General features: G+C 36.4%; 1 protein-coding gene across 1 annotated transcript in view; it reads left to right on the top strand.

Annotated features, from left to right (window-relative positions):
• Positions 1–19,659, top strand: part of Htr2c (5-hydroxytryptamine receptor 2C) — a 207,780-nt gene that overhangs the window by 100,818 nt on the left and 87,303 nt on the right. Inside the window, exons 3-4 of the mRNA XM_021188060.1 lie at positions 8,706–8,810; positions 12,052–12,368. Of these exons, the coding sequence (XP_021043719.1) occupies positions 8,776–8,810; positions 12,052–12,368 (352 nt within the window). The 5' untranslated portion in view covers positions 8,706–8,775. The remainder of the gene's footprint in view (positions 1–8,705; positions 8,811–12,051; positions 12,369–19,659) is intronic.

The raw sequence follows: 19,659 nt of genomic DNA on the forward strand, positions 1-19,659 counted from the left end.
TCAGCTATTAAAAACAATGAATTTATGAAATTCTTGGCCAAATGGATGTATCTGGAGGATATCATCCTTAGTGAGGTAACACAATCACAAAAGAAGTCACTAGATAGGTACTCACTGATAAGTGGACATTAGCCCAGAAACTTAGAATACCCAAGATACTATCTGTAAAACATAAGAAAACCAAAAAGAAGGAAGACCAATGGGTGGATACTTCATTCCTCCTTAGAATAGGGAACGAAATACCCGTAAAAGGAGTTACAGAGACAAAGTTTGGAGCTAAGACAAAAGAATGGACTATCTCGGGACTACCCCACTAGGGGATCCATCCCATCATCATCCACCAAACCCAGACACTATTGCGCACCCAGAAAGATTCTGCTGAAGGGACCCTGATATTGTGGTCTCTTGTGAGGCTATGCCAGTGCCTGACAAACACAGAAGTGGATGTACACAGTCAGCTATTGGATGGAACACAGGGCTCCCTAATGGAGGAGCTAGAGAAAGTACCCAAGGAGCTGAAGGGGTCTGCAACCCTATAGGTGGAGCAACAATATGAACTAACCAGTAACCCCAGAGCTCGTGTCTCTAGCTGCATATGTAGCAGAAGATGACCTAATTGGCCATCACTGGGAATAGAGTCCCCTTGGTCTTGCAAACTTTCTATGCCCCATAGAGGGGAACGCCAGGGCCAAGAAGTGGGAGTGGGTGGGTAGGGGAGCAGGGTGTGGGGATGGTATAGGGGACATTTGGGATAGCATTTGAAATGTAAATGAATAAAATATCTAATAAAATAATTTTTAAAAAAGACTGCATGCACATTGATTTGTAGAATAGATGGACTGCATTATGAAAATATCTCCCAGATCACTCTCACTCTCATTTTAAATCAAGAGGCACATTTAGGTGTATTTCATGTTTCACATTGAGCTGGCAATGACAAGAAGAATCTAACTGGAATTTTTTTATTTTAACTTCGTAATAAAATGGGGGAAACACTGAGATTCAAATAAATTTGATGACTTATTTTAAGCTACACTTAAATAGAGTAAAAGAATCAAGTCTGAAACCACAGTGTCTAGTACCCAGTGTGCTATGTTATAAAACATATGTTAAATGTAAATTATGCAAATTCAATTTGCCCACTGAGTTTTCTGTACTTGTCATACATTTTTAATGTTTAGCATGAGCATTTTTGTGTATATATTGTTGTTTGTTGGCGGTTTAAACACACTTTCTAGTAATGTGTTATACATCGGTGGCAGAGACTGCTTTTTCTTGGTGTGAAATTCTCAAACTTGAAAGACTAATCAATCTTTCACCTGCAAAGTAGTGTTTTTGTTCACTTTTTTCCCTCTCTATCCAGGAGTATCTAAAGCTGGCAAACTGAAGAAGTGTTGGAGAGATGAGGGGTTAAGAGTTCATTCGGCTGTCCAGATGTACCCAAGTACCCTGTTATTTGGCAATACATACATCTGGGCAACTGATTGAACTTTTCGCTTCTCTTGACTCATCTGGAGCATCTGCAACATTCAAGGCCTGCTTTGACAACCCAAACTGTGTAATTTCCTAATCAAATGAGACCCAGGGAGTGAGTGCTGCCTGTCAGTGAGGGAACCTCATTGTAAAACTAAGGGGGAAATGAATTTTTGTATACAGCTATGCTGGACTGTAACACGTACTTTGACAAAACTAAAGGAAATGAATTGTTTTAAGTGTGTAAAATAAATAAGCAAAAAATATTTGTACCAGTGATACTTGTCAATTGCCTATATTGCCAGTGTAAAATAACTTTACTTGCAATAAGTAAGAGCTAGGACAGCCTATGAATACATACAGCTATAAATCTGTTCTACTTCCTTCCATTACTCATTATTATGCTATTCTATCACATTCGCAGCAATGATCCAATCCTGACATGGTTTATTGCTTGTTTGTTGAGTTGGAATGTAAGCTCTGTGTGAGAAGGGCCTTTTTCTGCCTTGTTTTCCACCCTGTGTACAGCATCTGGCAGAGAGCCTAGCACATAATAGGAAATCAACAAATGTTTGAACACACAGAAATTTGGTTGTACAGTTCTCAGTCTTTCAAGTCAGTAGTAATTTTCTCCAACACATACATTAACATATGGTTTCCCCCTTAGTACTGCTCTTTACACATTTTTTTTTAATTTTTGTTTTTGGTTGTTATTGTTAATTTGCTATAAGGATACTTAGGTTGATAGGCAGAATTCTCCTACCACCTATGGAGAAACAGCTTCAAATTGCTGGGCATGCTGCCCACTAAGACAGATTCCCTCAATGTTTGTTATTACAACTGTGGAATGATTTGCATCAGCAACTTCAGTTCTATTAATTTAGGAACCATTTTTGGAATATTATTTTAGGTGAGTAGAATAGATTGCTATGGAAATTTATTACTTTAATTTCTGTTGATTTTAGGAGTTCACTGTATTAATTGTTTGGTTGGTTGGTTGGGATTTTTTTTTTTGCATTTTTTTTTCTTTTAGATTTAACAAAAACTGTTTTCATGTGGTCCTAAGGATGTTGCTCCCACATGAGGACTATGCCATCCCAGCACCACAAAACAAACAACAAACCTCCCATAACTTATATTAAGCAGAAGAAATTTGAAAACACAAATCAAGAAAATATTTCAATTGCAGTCAAAGTCCAAGAGGGAAAGTTCTATTAATTCATTAGTATTTTCTAAACAGAAAAATGGGGAAGTGTAAATATTGGTTACAACTGTTTTCAAATTAAATAATTATATTGGTGTTACAAGATCTAATGAAATGTCCAGAAAAGGCCCCAAGGACCACCCTCCAAATGTTGCCACCTGTTTTTTAAAAAGAGAAATTACAAAATCTTCCAGCATATATGACTATAGTGTCAGCTCTCCTTTTTGTCACAGTCTAGGGAAGCATCTAATTTTAGGTTTGAAGCAGTGTATTCCAAGGCAAGCCTAGCAAAGATGCAATAACTGTCATGAGCCTGAGGTGCAGATTCCTCTCCTGATGTATTGTGGGAGTTTTCATTTCCACTGGTGTCTATTAGCCTGGGGTGTTTTTGCCTGGTGTAAAATAACATTTCCTAAAAGAGCAGATTGCTGTTCAAGGGAGGGTTTTGAAATTACCTCTGATGAAAGTTGTTCTAAAGTACATCAACTGTCAAACTTGTCAAAGTGACTTAAATATAGACCTGCCTGAAGACAAGGAACTAGATTATTTTATCCCTTATAATTTTTTAGTCTCAGAAGTTCTGTGAAGTCAAGCTTGTAGAATAAGTTAAGACCTTAAAACTTTAAATGGCGTGTTTGGTTTCATTTAAATTCATAGAATGCATTTCTAAATAAACTTACCATATTTGAAGCTCCTGGGTTTACTGGTAGGAAAGGATTTCAATTGACTGTTGTCTCTGCATTTTTTTCATCAAATCATAAAGAATGACACCATGTTACTATTCATAGCAAACATGAATTTTTTGAATGAAGAGTGCTTTATTACAAAATTGCTATAGTAAACATTTAAATTTGAAAGGAACATTCATTTAATATGCCTTAGTCCTAAGAATGAATATATATATATATATATATATATATATATATATATATATATATATATATATATGGATTACATGATTATTCCAAAAATTCTTTTCCTCACAGGAGCCGTCTGAACATTTGTGATCAATTCACTTTTGATCCAGCCATCTGCTTAAAGTTGAGTGCATATAATAATCAGAGAGAAAATTTCATTGACATCTTATTCAAGTTTTGCCAGTTTCATATATGTATACAGTATATTGTGTTAATATTCACACTTATTACTTTCTTCTATCCCCTCCCACCCTTGCAGTGCATCTTCTCTCCAGCTAGTCCTTCCCCTAACTTTTAGATCTTATTTGGAGGACAGGTCCTGGGCAGGTAGCTACAACCACTCTGTTTCCCTGATTCCATAGGTTTTGGGGCCCCACAGGTCTCTTGGATAAGGCCCAGTCCTCCTGATTACACTGGCCATGTCACTTGGCAAGAGCATGTCACAGCACTCCCACTGCTCTTCTACTCTCTGATCTTTGTATGTCCTTTTTATGATCTTGAACAGAGAAAACTTTTTAAATTATGAGTCTTTAGTTTTGAGCACTGGAAAAAATGATAGAATCAAACTTTCATGCAATGTTACATATTCAGTTCTTAAAATATTTATCATACACATTTAGACAAGGGCTGGGCAAATGGCTCAGCCAGTAAAGGTGGCGACAACCAAGTTGGATGACCTGAGTTCAGTCCTCAAACCCCACATGGTAAAAGGAAAGAAGTTACTTCTGCTCATTTCCCCCTGAACTCAACACCTCTTCCATGGCATGCATGTGAGTGTACAAACACAGACACACAATCACACACACACACACACACACACACACACACACTCATGCACAAACACATATGCCCACCCACACACACAAATAAAATAAAAGTCACACAGGAATCATCTGTTTACTGTGTATTCTACAGTCCAATAAAAACTTCACGTCATGCGAGTAAAAATAATGTGTTATATCACCATGGTTACCTGAGAAATTTTCAAGAAATCTGAAGGTAAAAACCAATCTGAATGGATTAGTTCTGAATGGTATAGAACCAAAAGACAACCAAGTTCTTAAGGTCTTTTCTAAAAAATACATCCTTTTATTTTAATTATTAAAGATCTTATACATTCCTAGGAATATTTTTATTGGATATTTTATTTATTTACATTTCAAATGTTTTCCCCAACCCAGGTCTCCCCTTCCGAAATGCTCTATCCCATCCCCCCCACCCCGCTTCTATGAGGGTGCTCCCCTACCCACCCACCTACTCCTGTCTTCATGCCCTGACATTCCCCTACACTGGGGCATAGAGCCTTCACAGGACCAAGGGCCTCCCCTCCCACTGATGTCCAACAAGGCTGTCCTCTGCCACATACGTGGCCAGAGCCATGGGTCCCTCCATGAGCACTATTTGGTTGGTGGTCCAATCCCCAAGAGCTCCTGGGGGTGTCTGACCTGTTGACACTGTTGCTCCCCATTTGGGGCTGCAAACTCCCTCAGCTCCTTCAGTCCCTTCTCCAACTCCTCCATTTTTTCTTCAAACATAATGTATATATAATCCCAAGTCCATTGTCTTCCATTAAAATTTTATTCTTTTCAAAGTTCCCCTCACCCCTTCCCCTAAATCAACTAGTTTATACACTATACTTGATTAATTAACTGAAATAGAAAGCGGATATACATACACACATGCACACACACATGCACACACGTATGTGCTCACACACAAAATGTTTTAACTTTGTGTTTCATTATTTTTCAAGATAATTATTCAGAATTGTTTTACTTATTTTGGTGAATGACATGTATTTTGGACAGTTTGAAATTTATTTCTGAATACTTAATGGTAATCTTATTTGGGTTCAAGTATTTCCAAATGTTTGCAAGTTTTCTGAACTAAGCTAATGACAGATGTAACCTATTAACATACAAACATAGTTTTAATGAGCAACATTTAAATATACTGTTCACCATTTCTGTGTTTGGATTTATGTTTGAGAAGCTTGTTAACTAATACCTGTTATAAAATCATGCTACTAAAAATCTCACGGAAAAAATATTTGTCCCCTATTTTTCATGAGCAAAATCTGTTATTGATACTTAAAGATCTTGCAATGCTTTAGAGACAACAACAAAATGTCTGTGAAAAATGCTGTAGGAAGAAATAAGAAATTGATATGAGTAGTTACTGATCTTATAGTGAATTCATTTTGTGATTTAGTCTATTATTATTATTATTATTATTATTATTATTACTTCATACTTCAGAAAAATAATTTAATTCGGGTTTTCTTATCTCCTCACTCACTGTGCTTAATTGCCCACAGTTTCTACAGGAGCCCAGTAGATTCTGCTTAAAGCTTAACCAATTCGAAGTAGTAGTAGTACAAAACACAAAACTTCCCAAGTTTAAATATTTGACTCACAAGTCGAGTATGAGAAGTGTAAATCAGAAGATAGTTTGCTTGTTTGCCTTGTTAGTTATTTGAGGTTTGAGGAACTTTGCATTTTCTCTCTCTCTCTCCTTTGTAATTCTACAAACAATTATTCAAATATACATGACACTTATTATTGAAAAATATTATATTTTATAATGAAGTAGAATTTGTGTCATATAATTCACATATCTTATTCCTCCTATATTGTGTTCCTAAACCTCCACAAATACTTCAAAACAATTTCCCATTTGGTTTCATCAAAGTTAAAATGTAAATGCTTTAGTTCTATGAGAGAGGAAGGCCATTTTCCCCTTGGTATTGGAGAAAATAAGAACTAAAACAAATTAAAAGAAACAAGTTTTAGCTGCACAAGAAGACATGACATTCATTGAAAGTAATTTTAGTTAATGAATTGGAAATCTATGTGTATAATAGTGTTTATAATTATTATTTTCTTAGCAAAACTAGAACCTAAGAAAGTGAATTACTGTTCAGTGTTTCCACCTGTAATTCTAAGGGAAATAATATATAGTTGGCTAATTTCTGAGAAAACATAGTGTTTTCTGAAGCAATAGTTTAATTATACCAAGGTTGAGAACGTGTATAAAGTGTTTCATGAGATTAGGACCATATGTAGCTATTGCAAGTGCAATTTATAGTATTCAAGTATAATCCTATTTGAACATACTGCATTTCACATTATCATTGACTCTTAACTATACTAATTTGTGGATATGTGAAAAGAATAAATATTAAAATGTTTTAAAACTTTTATCATTACTAAAAAACTTTTGATACATTAGAGATATAAAAAAGGGAAAGCCTAAATGACTTTGATATTTATTTAGCACTTTTTAAATCACCTATTTCTATATCTCAAAAAGAAGTAGGGCTTATGTGTTGTCTTGTGGCAGATAAAATGGCCTAGCAGTTTGCAGAGACCACTCTCTTACAAAATATTTTGAGTCTCTAGTCTCTAGAAAGTCAGAGTGCATATATTCATAAGAGTAAGTTTTTTTTTGATAGAATTGCAAGGTAGATCTTGAGGAATAAAGGCAGACCACATTAATTAATGATTGCATTAGTTCTGATAGAGGAAATGTATTTGCTATTAATTAATTGATAATTTGAATGACTAGGAAAATAAAGTTCTGTTAAATGAGATGAGAAATGGGGAATTACATTTGTTCTAGTGAAATTTTAATTCCATATTTTTGAAAGAATCTAAGACCACCAAAGATTATCAAGACAAATTTTTATTTTTATATTCCTTGAAAATACATATAAACTACATAAAATGGAACTTGCAATATTACGTTGTGTTCTCAAGCATTTACTGCCCATTCTTTTCTGCACAGTTCCACATACACACATACATACATTCACACACACACACACACACACACACACACTTCTGATTGACAAATTGGTACTTGCAAACTGAAAAGTGTAACAGACATTAATCTTGAAATCACATTACAAGCTTAGGAAGAATAGACTTATTAGTTTTTTTTTTTTTTGACATGTCAAAAAGTTTAGTCAACCCCAAACTCAAAAAATACAGAAGAGGAAGAATAGAGGACATAGCTCTCTCTATTTGATTTCTCTGTTCTTAGTTACAAATCGCTATGAAGAAAACCTTAAAGATTACTTTGCTAGTCACTGAGACTTACATTGTTTCCTCAGTGTCGTTCTAAAAAGGTATCATTGCTCAGCAAAGAAGCATTCATTTTTTTCTGGACAATTTAATCCTCAATCATCATTTAAAGCTACAGAATATAGTAATACGTGAATAGCAATCCAATACATAGTTCATGATATCTCAAACAATTCTTTCAAAGACATCTTACAGAAACACATCTTACAGAAACAAGAAGCGTCTGATCTGAAATTTGATGTAAGCTGCTCGAAGATGTAGTGTCATCTCTCAATCAACAAAAGAAGCTAAGAGTGTTGATACAATCACCTATTACAACTGACATTTTGTTTTTAAATTTTAATACTACCTCATTTGCTTGGGCAGTAGTATTTCATTAATTACTACTAACTAGTTATTACATAGAGGGACTGCTTTACTTAGAATGTATGATAAATTTGCCTAGTGTATTTATATGGTTACGAACTACTTATTGCTGCCCTCTGGTGGCTATTATTGGTTAATGCAAAAGTATAAAGTTAAAAACTTATAAAATATATTTGTGTTATAGGAATTCTTGAAATTTGTTATAGTTTTTATTTTACTATAGATGACCCTTTTAATTTTAGAAATGTAAATTAATTTAAAATTTTATGTTTTCCAATGATTTGCAGATCTCAAGGGTGTCTAGTCATATCTTCCTTCACAAAACATTGATTTGAAGTTCTGTTTACCCTAACAAGGGAATATGTAGTAAAGGCACACAGCACTAGATCCTAAACAAGAAATTTTACAAAAATTAATAGCTTTGTGCCTATAAGTAAGTGAAAAAAATGTTCTTAGCCATTCTTCATTACTTTCATATATCATGTTTCCCTGCTATTTAAATGAAGTATCAACTGTCTTAACACTAAATATGGTCATTGAGTTCGTTTAATTGCTTGATATGTAAGTTATTTGACATTTTAACTAATGTTCTTTTTTCCTTCTCTCTCTCTCTCTCTCTCTCTCTCTCTCTCTCTCTCTCTCTCTCTTCTCTCTCCTCAGGGAATGAAACAATTCTGTTAACTTCCCAATTCTCAGTTTGAAACTCTGGTTGCTTAAAACTGAAGCAATCATGGTGAACCTGGGCAACGCGGTGCACTCACTCCTGTAAGAATTCTATTACTTAAATAGAAACAACAGTTATTTTTATGTTTGCTTACTTGATGCTCAAAATGCTTGCATACTCTATGACCTGTGTCAAAAATATGAATATTTTGAATTTAAAGATAATACATGGGGAATACGAATAATCTGGTATCTAATTAAATTTTAAAACTCATCTACTCAGTTGATATGGGAATAGTAGCCTCAATTCCACTTATTCTAGTTTTTATGGTTGCTTCTAACATGGGTAAGACTTAGAGAGTTTCTTCCCCTTTCCTTCTTGCATGAACTGAACAATTACGGAAATTAAATGGCTGCTTATTGTGGTGCTGTGAACCTGTAGTCCTGGCACCAAGGTGACTGGGACAGGATGGTTACAATACTGAGCTTAGCTTAAGATACAGACACATTGTGCTGGAGAAAAAGTGAGAAGGGCGAAGAGAGCATGTTCTCATAAGCAACTGATTTTGTAAGGGATAGTAGAGCATGCTAGGAATCTGAAGGCAGGGACTGAGGATGTAGCTGATAGGGCAGAACCCTGTGGGCCTGGAACGAAACAATAGTTGAATTCAATAGAATGCAATGTAAGGACTAGTAAAGAAACAAATATAAGAACAAAGCCACTGTAAGTCTCACTTAACCCAAACCTACTATTTGAGGAGTGTATAAACCCTGAGCAGAATAACCAAAGTCCTGAATCCCTTTGCTCTTATGTAATAACTGAAAATAATAAAGAGATAGATAGAAGTAAAAATAAAAATTAGATAGATTGATAGATAGATAGATAGATGGATGGATAGATAGAAGTAAATAAATAGATCTCATCCAGAATAGCCAGTCACAAATGATGTTTTCAAACAGGAAATTTTTAAAAATTATTTTATTTATTTACATTGCAGGGATGACACCCCTCCTGTCCTCCCTCCCACGGTTCCTCATCCCATTCCTCCTCCTCCTTGCCTCTGAGAGGGTGCTCCCTCCTCCAGACTCTCCCCTTCCCTGGGGCCTCAAGTCTCCCAAAGATTAAGAGCATCTTCTCCACTGAGGCCAGACCTGTCAGACTTTTGCTCCTGGTTGGTGACTCAGTCACTGAGCACTCCCTGGGTCTCCATTAGTTGAGACTGCTGATCTTCCTATGTGGTAGTTTTCCCTTTCAGCTTCTTTAATCCTTCCCCTAATTCAACCACAGGGTGCCCTGACTTCAGTCCAATGGTTGGGTGTAAATATCTGCATTTGTCAGTTAGCTGCTGCTAGGATCTCTAGGAGGACAGCCATGCTAGGCTCCTGTCTGTAAGCACATCATAGCATCAGTAATAGTGTCAGGCCTTAGTAACCTCCCATGAGATGGGTCCCAAGCTGGGCCGGTCATTGGACCTCCTTTCCCTCAGTCTCTTCTCTATTTTTGTCCCTACAATTCTTGTAGAATAGAACAATCCTTGGTGAGAAATTTTAACAGTATGATAGTAACCCAGTCCCTACACTTGATGCCCTGTCTATTTACTGGAGGTGGACTCTTCAAGTTCCCACTCCCCAATGTTGACCATTTTGGCTAAGGTCACCCCCATTGAGTTCTGAGAGTCTCCTGTCTCCTGGATCTCTGGTATTTTCTAGAGAGTCCCCTCACCTCCCATCCCCTGAGACAGTGTATTTCCATTCTTTCTCTTGGACCTCTGGGCTTCTCTCCTATCCCCCCATTCCTGATCCTGTTCCCCTTTTCCCCTTCCCATCCCCTCTCCTTCCCAGGTCCTTCCCTCCTGCTGCCCCCCCCACATGTTATTTTCTTCCCCCTTCTAGGAGGGAGGAAATTTTGACCATAATTGTTGTCTTATTTTTATCATGGAAGATACATGTGTTGGTTTTGTTGGAGACACCTTAGGAGCTCAAATCTTTAGCAGATATTTGTGTTTGCAATATGAATAAATCTCATCACTATGAGAGAAATTAATTTGAATTTAACAGAAGTAAAATATAAACATTTCCCTTGTCTTAGATCGCCAACTATCCTGAAATTCTTACTGGTAGAATCTAAGGACCAATGTAAAAATAAGTATTTAAGATGATTTAAGAAATTTAATTCCTACCTCTACCTCTACCCTAAATGGGAATCAATCATTTACACACATTACTCTTAAGCCTAGAGTTAAGTCCTAGAAAACCAAGGACACAAATGAGGTAGGGAGCATTAAAGTTTAAGGCACAAGGCAAGAAGCACACAACAATCAGAAACTCACTTTGCAAGCACGAGAACCTGGAAATACTCCTAAAAAGAAATGAGTGTGCACTGTTGCCACAGCAGCTTTCAAAACAATTCATACCATCGTTCTGATAAAGTTGAAGACTGTGGTTTTAGGTGAGAGACCCCAAAAGAAGACTTTATATTTTTCTTTAAATTTAGAACAACATAATTCAACTTCCAAGTATCTTGTGTGGCCACTGGCTCCTTTAAGGAACTTTCCCATGATTTCTGTAACAACTGTCTTAAAGAATAGCTCAAAGAAATTCATATTTTAAAAATATAAAGAATAAAACAAGTCAGTCTCTGAAAGACAAATGCCACATATTTTCTCTCATTTGCAGAGCCTTGACTTCATAGATACACTTAATCATGTATGACAGATGACATGAAAATAAAAGCAAAACTGTCTCAGGAACAAAGAGATCTAAGGAGGGTGAGGGAATCTATTGAGTTGAAGGAAGACATACTCAAAGTACCTTCTATACTTACATGAAAATAATGTTTTGTAATACAACATAATAAAATAAAATAAAAATTTAAAACAATAATAAACTATCACACCAAGTCAAATAATACTGTATTTTGAAACAGCAGTAATATTTAATATTTTTCCAATTTTTATTATTTAATATTTTAATATAGTCTGAAACTAGACCATATGATGGCCCCTGGTCCTGTCATTTACTTGTCTACATTGGCTGGGGAAAATGTCAAAACCCTTTTTTTTTTTAACTCCATTGTTTTTTTCAGCTGCATAATGAGAATAAATCATTACTGATCTCCTGTGGGAGATATCTATATCTATATATGTACATATATATGTAAACTAAGTGTCTACCTTATAGCAGTTACTCAGTAAAAGATAATGATAAAAATGGGAAATGGGGAGGATGGAGGTGGTCATGGTCAGAGTAGTGGGAGGAGGCTACAAGCTATTGTATAGTATATATGATATATCGTGTGTAAAGGGAGTCTGATTTTCCTTTCTCTTTTCTTTTTAATTTTCAGTGTGCACCTAATCGGCCTATTGGTTTGGCAGTTCGATATTTCCATAAGTCCAGTAGCAGCTATAGTAACTGACACTTTTAATTCCTCCGATGGTGGACGCTTGTTTCAATTCCCGGACGGGGTACAAAACTGGCCAGCACTTTCAATCGTCGTGATTATAATCATGACAATAGGGGGCAACATTCTCGTTATCATGGCAGTAAGCATGGAGAAGAAACTGCACAATGCTACCAATTATTTCTTAATGTCCCTAGCCATTGCTGATATGCTGGTGGGACTACTTGTCATGCCCCTGTCTCTGCTTGCAATTCTTTATGGTGAGTACATTTTTATTCATTTCTCAGTCTCATAGTTTTATAATAATCCACAGGATGTAATTTATACAGTTAATAATTTACCTAGAGAATTTGAAAAATATAGAATAAGAACAAAATGTGAGCAAGAAAAAATGATGGGATATGTTGAGATTTATGAAATAAAACCTCAGCAGAATTTTCAAAAGTTAAAACACCTATTTTATAATATATTTAAATTATCCATAAACACTTTATTTGCAAGTGTCATGTATTAACAATAAATAACCATACAAAATGGGGTAGTGACAAAATGGCACCCTGACCTGTATTTGGGCATATTTACTGTCAGTGCCAACTCTAATACACAAAAGGAAAGCAAAATTTGTCTTCTATAATAATTTTATTTTAAGAAATGTTTCTGAGGGACAGATATTGAACCCAGGGCCTCATTTGCTCTAGGCAAGCACTCAATCACTGCTATACCCCCAGCATATGTTATCTTTTATGTTGACAAACTAAATAGTTGGCATAAATTATGCACTAATAGGCATTGCTCTTCTTTTTCATGCAGTTTCTAAGTCATGTTTTATAAGGAGACAAGGCATAAAAATCAATTTCTGAGCACATAAATGTAAGTTTTTATCACAACCATAAAGCTCAGCTTCAATATTTTTCAAGAGGCTTTATTTTTTTCTTTGATTTTCTGCCATCTTTTTGCTTTGTTCATTTTAATCTATCTTTTAGTTTTGGCTAGTACTCATGATTTTAGAAAAATCAAAATCACATTACAGTCCTGGTCAAAATTACCAAATTGTCTACCAGAGGACCAGTGTTTGATGTCCAGCACCTACATGGCAGTTAACAAGTATTTCTGACTGCATTCCCAGGAGATCTCATGCTCTCTTTTGACCTCTGCAGGCAGTAGATTATGCATGTGGTGCAGACATACATATAAGCTAAATACCCACACATACACAAAATTAAAAGAAAAACATCAAATGTTTTAAAATATTAATAAAAAATAAAAATCAATGAATCAAAGCTCATGTGCATTTCCTGCCTCAGACTCCCAAGTAGCTGTTACCTCAGGTGTATATCACCACTGTATTTTTCTTTCAATAAGTACCATAACTACAAAATTTGAAACTCAAGTTCAAAGTTTATTGTTAATATGTGGAAATTCCAGTTTAACTTTAATTTTTAACATACTCATCTTCCTGTAGAATAAACGAGAGATGTCTAATGAGTTCTCCAAATGCATAATGGAATTGGACAATGAAAATATTACTAAAATACTACCTAGTCTAAAAATCTGAAAAGAACAGTGTGTCTTGAACATAATCTCTTATGACAGTTAAAACTTAGCCACTCCCAAATCTTCAGTGGCAGTACCTAATTTTATCATCTCTAAATGCCTTATAGATAAGGCACTCTTAGAAACTACAGATTTCCTATTCCACTGAGTTTCAGTGACATGTTTATCTCAAAGCATCTATATCACACTGGTTATTTGGCTTTTTAATTCTCCAGTATTAGTGAAGGCAAGGTCACAGAAACATAGTGAAACAGTCACTTCAAAGATACAGTTTCCACTGTGAGCTCCCCACTGCATGCTTCTTCTTCTTCTTCTTTTTTTTGGGGGGGGGGGGTAGATCAAAGGCAGGCTATAAAAAAATGTTATAAGGAGGCCACAGGGAGTTTAGAGGTCAGGTGGGTTGAAAAGGCTGCACAAATCTCAAGAAAAAGTAATTTCCTGGAGGTAGAACAGAGTGAAAAAGAAAAATAAACAAGAGAGACAGAATTGACATTTGAAAAAAGGAGAGGGGGACAGTGAAATGGTGAAGAGATTAAAACATATTTTAAGTGACAGGAATGTCAAATATAAGCACCATTAACTCTCCCCATATTGCCCTCCACTCTTCACATAAAGCCCTTGAAAGAAACCATACTTTTTGCGAAGATGTTCATGAGCTTAAAACATTAACAATCAGCAGCAAAGATGCAAACATCCCTCAACTGTATCAGTAGTATAGACTAAAACACAATTGAAGACATTTCCTGCAAACTTCATCAAGATACATCAGACCCAGAAAGACAAATATCACTAATTTCCTATCATATGAAGACTAGAGTTATTAATACAACAAACAAATGATATGAAAATATAATGAAATCTATTTGAGAAGAGGATGAATAAAATTTTCTTACAGCAACTCTAGAGAACCACAAAGAAACCCACCAAATAAAACAAAGAAAGGAAAAGACAAAATTCAAAGGTACATAGTAGAAGTAATTGATTGTATAGAGAAAGAAGAAATATAGTCAGTTCAGAAATAGTTTTTTATTATCTGTCTTTTAAAAAATATTTTTAAAATGGAAATTTTTAGCCAGTTTAAACATGGAATGAGAGATTATATATACAGAAAGAGGGTATCGCAATGAAGAAATAACCAAAAATTAATAATTTTTCAGATACTGAGATTGTTTTGTAGCATCACATGCACATCACTGTGTGGATCAGCCGAGGGATAATGACTGAACTGTTAAAAAGTTAAATAAAAATAAAGAAAAAAGAAAACTAATTATTTCTCTGGAGAATACAAAATTTACTCATTTAAATATGAAAAAAAAGAAATACAAACACAAGAACAAGAATAGCAATTTCAGAAGAAGAAATAAACTGATAAAAAATGAACACCACTATAGTTTCACTCTGAAGTTCTATCATCAGGTATCTGAAAGATCAGGTAGTTATAGTATTCTAAGCATTTCTTCAGAGCATTAAAAAGAGGGATTTTGAATAGAATGAAAATATATCTAAAATCAATATCATAACCACACTGAAGTGATTGTTATTTGAAAGAGAAGTTTAATAATTTCAAAACACTTTTGTTCATTATATCACCAATTTAAATATAAAAAATTGTAAATAAGTGAACTTTCAATTTTATATTGATTTTTTATATTTGATTTTATCATTGATGCATAGCAGATATTCTTTTTGTTTGTTTTATTAGATCTTTTCTTTATTTACATTTCAAATGTTATCCTTTTTCCTGGTTTCCCCTCTAAAAACCACCATCCCCTTCCCCTCCTCCTGCTCACCAACCCACCCACTCCCACTTTCTGTCCCTGGAATTCCCCTATACTGGGACATCAAGCTTTCACAGGACCAAGGGTCTCCCCTTCCACTGATGACCAACTAGGCCATCCTCTGCTACATATGTAGTTGGAACCTTGAGTCCCACCATGTGTATACTCTTTGGTTGGTGGTTTAGTCCCTGGGAGCTCTGGGGTTTACTGGTTAGTTCATATAGTTATTTCCTCCCATGAGGTTGTAGACCCCTTCAGCTTGGGTACTTTCTCTAGCTCCCTCATTGGGGACCTTGTGTTCTATTCAATAGATGACTGTGAGCATCCATTTCTGTATTTGCCAGGCAGTGGCAGAGCCCCTTAGGAGACAGTTATAACAGGCTCCTGTCAGAAAGCTCTTGCTGGCATTCACAATAATGTCTGGGTTTGGTGACTGTATATAGGATGGATCCCCAGGTGGGGCAGTCTCTGGATGGTCATGCCTTCAGTCTCTGCTCCATACTTTGCCTCTGTAACTCCTTCCGTGGGTATTTTGTTCCCCCTTCTAAGAAGGATCAAAGTATCTACACATTGCTTTTCCTTATTCTTGAGTTTTATGTGGTTTGTGAATTGAATGTTGGGTATTCAGAGCTTCTGGGCTAATATTCACTTATCAGTGAGTGCATACCATATGTATTCTTCTGTGATTGGGTTACCTCACTCAGGATGACATTTTCTAGGTTCATCCATTTGCCTAAGAAATTTGTACATTCATTATTTTTAATAGCTGGATATATATATCCAGGAGTGATATTAGTAGGTCCTCAGATAGTACTATGTCCAATTTTCTGAGGAACCACAAGGCAGATATTCTGGGTATTCTGAATTTTGAAATTTATCCCATATATTAGAGTTTTCTTAAGCTAGGTTTCTTATTATTTTTTAAAATCATTTATGTATTCACTTTTTAAATATCATTTTTATTTAGTCCTATTTTACAGTCCAGATATTATCCCCTTCCCAGTCTACCCTTTGCCTTCAACATCCCATACCTCCTCCCCCTCATCTCCACAAATATGTCCCATCCCACCATCTACTCCACCATAACTCCTCAATTCCTAGGTCTCCAGTCTCTTGAGGGTCCCATGCATCATCTCTGACTAAACCCAGACCTAGCAGTCCTCTGCTGTATGTGTGTTGGGGGCCTCATATCAGCTGGTGTATGCTGCCTGGTTGGTGGTCCAGTATCTGAGAGATCTCAGGGGTCTAGGTTAATTGAGACTGCTGGTTCTTCTAAAAGTTCGCCCTCCTCCTCAGCTTCTTCCAGCTCTTAGATAGTTCAATCACAGGGGCCAGCAGCTTTTGTCCATTGGTTGGGTGTAAATATCTGCCTCTGAGGCTTTCAGTGTCTTGTCTGGTCTTTTTTGAGGGCAGTCATGATAACTCCCTTTTTGTGAGTGCTCCATAGCCTCAGAAATAGTGTCAGGACTTGGGACTTCCCCTTGAGCTGGATCCCATTTTGAGATTGTTGCTGGAACTTGTTTGCCTCAGGCTTCTCACCATTTCCATCCCTACAGTTCTTTCAGACAGGAACAATTATGGGTCAGAATTTTGCCTGTGGGATGGCAACCCAGTTGCACATTTGATGTCCTGTCTTCCTACTGGAGGTGGGCTCTACAAGTCCCTTCTCCCCACTGTAGGGCATTCCATCTAAGGTCCCTCCCTCTGAGTTCTGAGAGTCTCTCACCTCCCAGGTTTCTGGTACATTCTTGAGGGTCCCCCCCACCTCCTACCTCCTGAGGTAGCCTGTTTCCATTCATTCTGCTGACCCTCAGGACTTCAGTCCTGTTTCCCCACCTGATCATGTTCCCCTCTTCCCCTCCCTGTCCCCTTTCCCACCCAGGTTCTCCCCTCCCTCCCCACTCCTGTGATTGTTCCCTTCCCTATCTGTCCTTTCCTCCCAGTCCTACCTACCCTTACAAATTCCCCCCCCCCCCATTAAGTCCTTCCCTTCTCAGAAAACAGGAAGCCTTACTTGGCTATCACCTCACCCTGGGACATTCAGTTGCAGTAAGCCTAAGCATATCCTTTCTTATGGAGGCCCAACCAGGCAGTCCATTTAGGAGAAGGGAGCCAATGGCAAAGACAGCCCCTGCTCCAATGGTGGGGTAACTTACCTAAAGATCAAGCTGCACATCTGCTACAAATGTGTAGGGGACCTAGGTCCAGCCCTTGCATATTTTTTGGTTGGTAGTACAGTCTCTGTGAGCCCCGATAGGCCCAGGTTAGTTGGCTTTAAGTTTCTTATTCTTGTATATGAAGTTAGAAAACTGAATAGGGGAAGGGAAATAGCGAAATGCATGGTATTTAATTAATACTCACAAGGAGGCAGAAAGAGTGAAGCAAGAAGCAAGCAAGAAGAAAGGAAGGACAAGGAGACAAGACCCTTTACATTAACAGGATCAACACAAACTGAAAGCATGCAATGCCCCCATCCTTAACCTATATGTTATCTCAAACTGATAACCACTGACAAATAAAAATACAGTTTCTTCCAAGAGAGTCTTACATGGGGAACAAACTACTCTTAATGGTAGGCCCCATACCCAGCCATAGAAACCAAATGCAGTGGCACTTTTGGAGTTTCATTATCTCATAGAATTCTGTCAGGGCTCTTCTTTTTAAAAATTGTTTTACTTTTTATTTTATTATTTTGATTTTATTTATGTTGTTTCCTTCTCTCTTTTCCTCCACAGATATTTGTGTATATATTATGGTTTCCAGTTTAGTATTTTTATGGGATTCCTGGGTGTGTAAAATAGTCTGTGCTCCTTGGCCCTTTCCTTGGCTTTTTCTCCTTCAATTTATTTTATCTAATTATATCATGTTAGTTTTCATATTTTATTTTTAGATAATATTAGATTAGAACATTATTTTATATTGTATTATTATCCCATAGAAGCCTCTTAACTTTCTTAGAGAAAAAAGGGTTTGCTCCAAATATAATGGGAGGTTGAGAGACCAGGGAGGAGTAAAGAGAGGGGAAACCACAATTAGGAAATTATGTGAGGCAAAAATCTATTTTCAATAAAAAGTAAAAGGTAATATTCATCTCATAACTATAAATTCCTAATGATGATAGATGGTAGTCAGGTAGATAGATACATTTCTATAGGTATGAATTTGAACACTTGGGCTTGTTTTCTTGCTCTGCCCACAAACAGCAACAAAGACATCCTAAAGAAACTACTGATCCAGAGATGTGAAAAAAAATACAAGTGGAACATTTTTTAACCTGAAAATTAATCCTGATGGCAGTAGGACTTTTTGGGAAGGTGGGGTGAGCCTTAGGCCAGAAAATGGAGATCAGATATCCATTTGACTATGTTGTGTTGGCTGTGACTCCATCAGACCCCACTCTCCAGTTTTGTCCTGGGGTGGGGTGGGGGGAACACTACTCTGCAAGTTGTGTTCTAGTCAGACCCAGCTGGGGTGAAAGGCAGGTCAAACAAGTATGTGTGGTCAGGCAGGGTTCCAAGTTGGTTAGTTTGGGGCCCCCAAAGGTGTCCATGGGGAGGCAGGATGTTCTTGGGTCCCACAAGGCTCCTCAAGACCAGAGAATAAGGCCAGAGCTAGATAATGTGGCTCCAGTGATAGCTCATGCCCCTCACCTTTCTAACCATGGATACTAATGATGTTTTTTTTTTTTTTATTAGTTTAAAAGGACAGATCATAATCATTCTTATGATAGCATCATAGCTTACTTTAATTTTCTGATTTTAAACAGTTTCACTTTAAGTACAATTATTTCAAATGTGACAGGTTCAGTGCCATCTTCCATGGCAAGAAAATAAACATTATGGAGCAGCAATGTGGTCTAATTTACAATGAGCTGGAAAAATACATGTGGACAGCAGTATGTCTGCTAAAGTTACTTGGAAATGCTGAATTGGAAATATTTACCTTGCCATTATTGAAATAATTGTTTTCTCAGCTTTTATTTTTGATCCACTTGTTTTATCACTGAATCTGTCCTTAAAGTATTATGTTTAATCCATTTCAATTTCCATTACTTTAAATAAAACATAATACATCCTTAGGTTACTTAGATTGCCAACCGTATTTGGAGGTATATCTTTTTTTTTTTCTTTTTTTTTATTATTATTATTTTCTTTATTTACATTTCAAATGCTATCCCGAAAGTTTCCCATACCCCTCCCCCCACCTCTGTTCCCCTACC

The sequence above is a fragment of the Mus pahari genome, chromosome X, assembly GCF_900095145.1.
Source record: "Mus pahari chromosome X, PAHARI_EIJ_v1.1, whole genome shotgun sequence".
Lineage (NCBI taxonomy): Eukaryota > Metazoa > Chordata > Mammalia > Rodentia > Muridae > Mus > Mus pahari.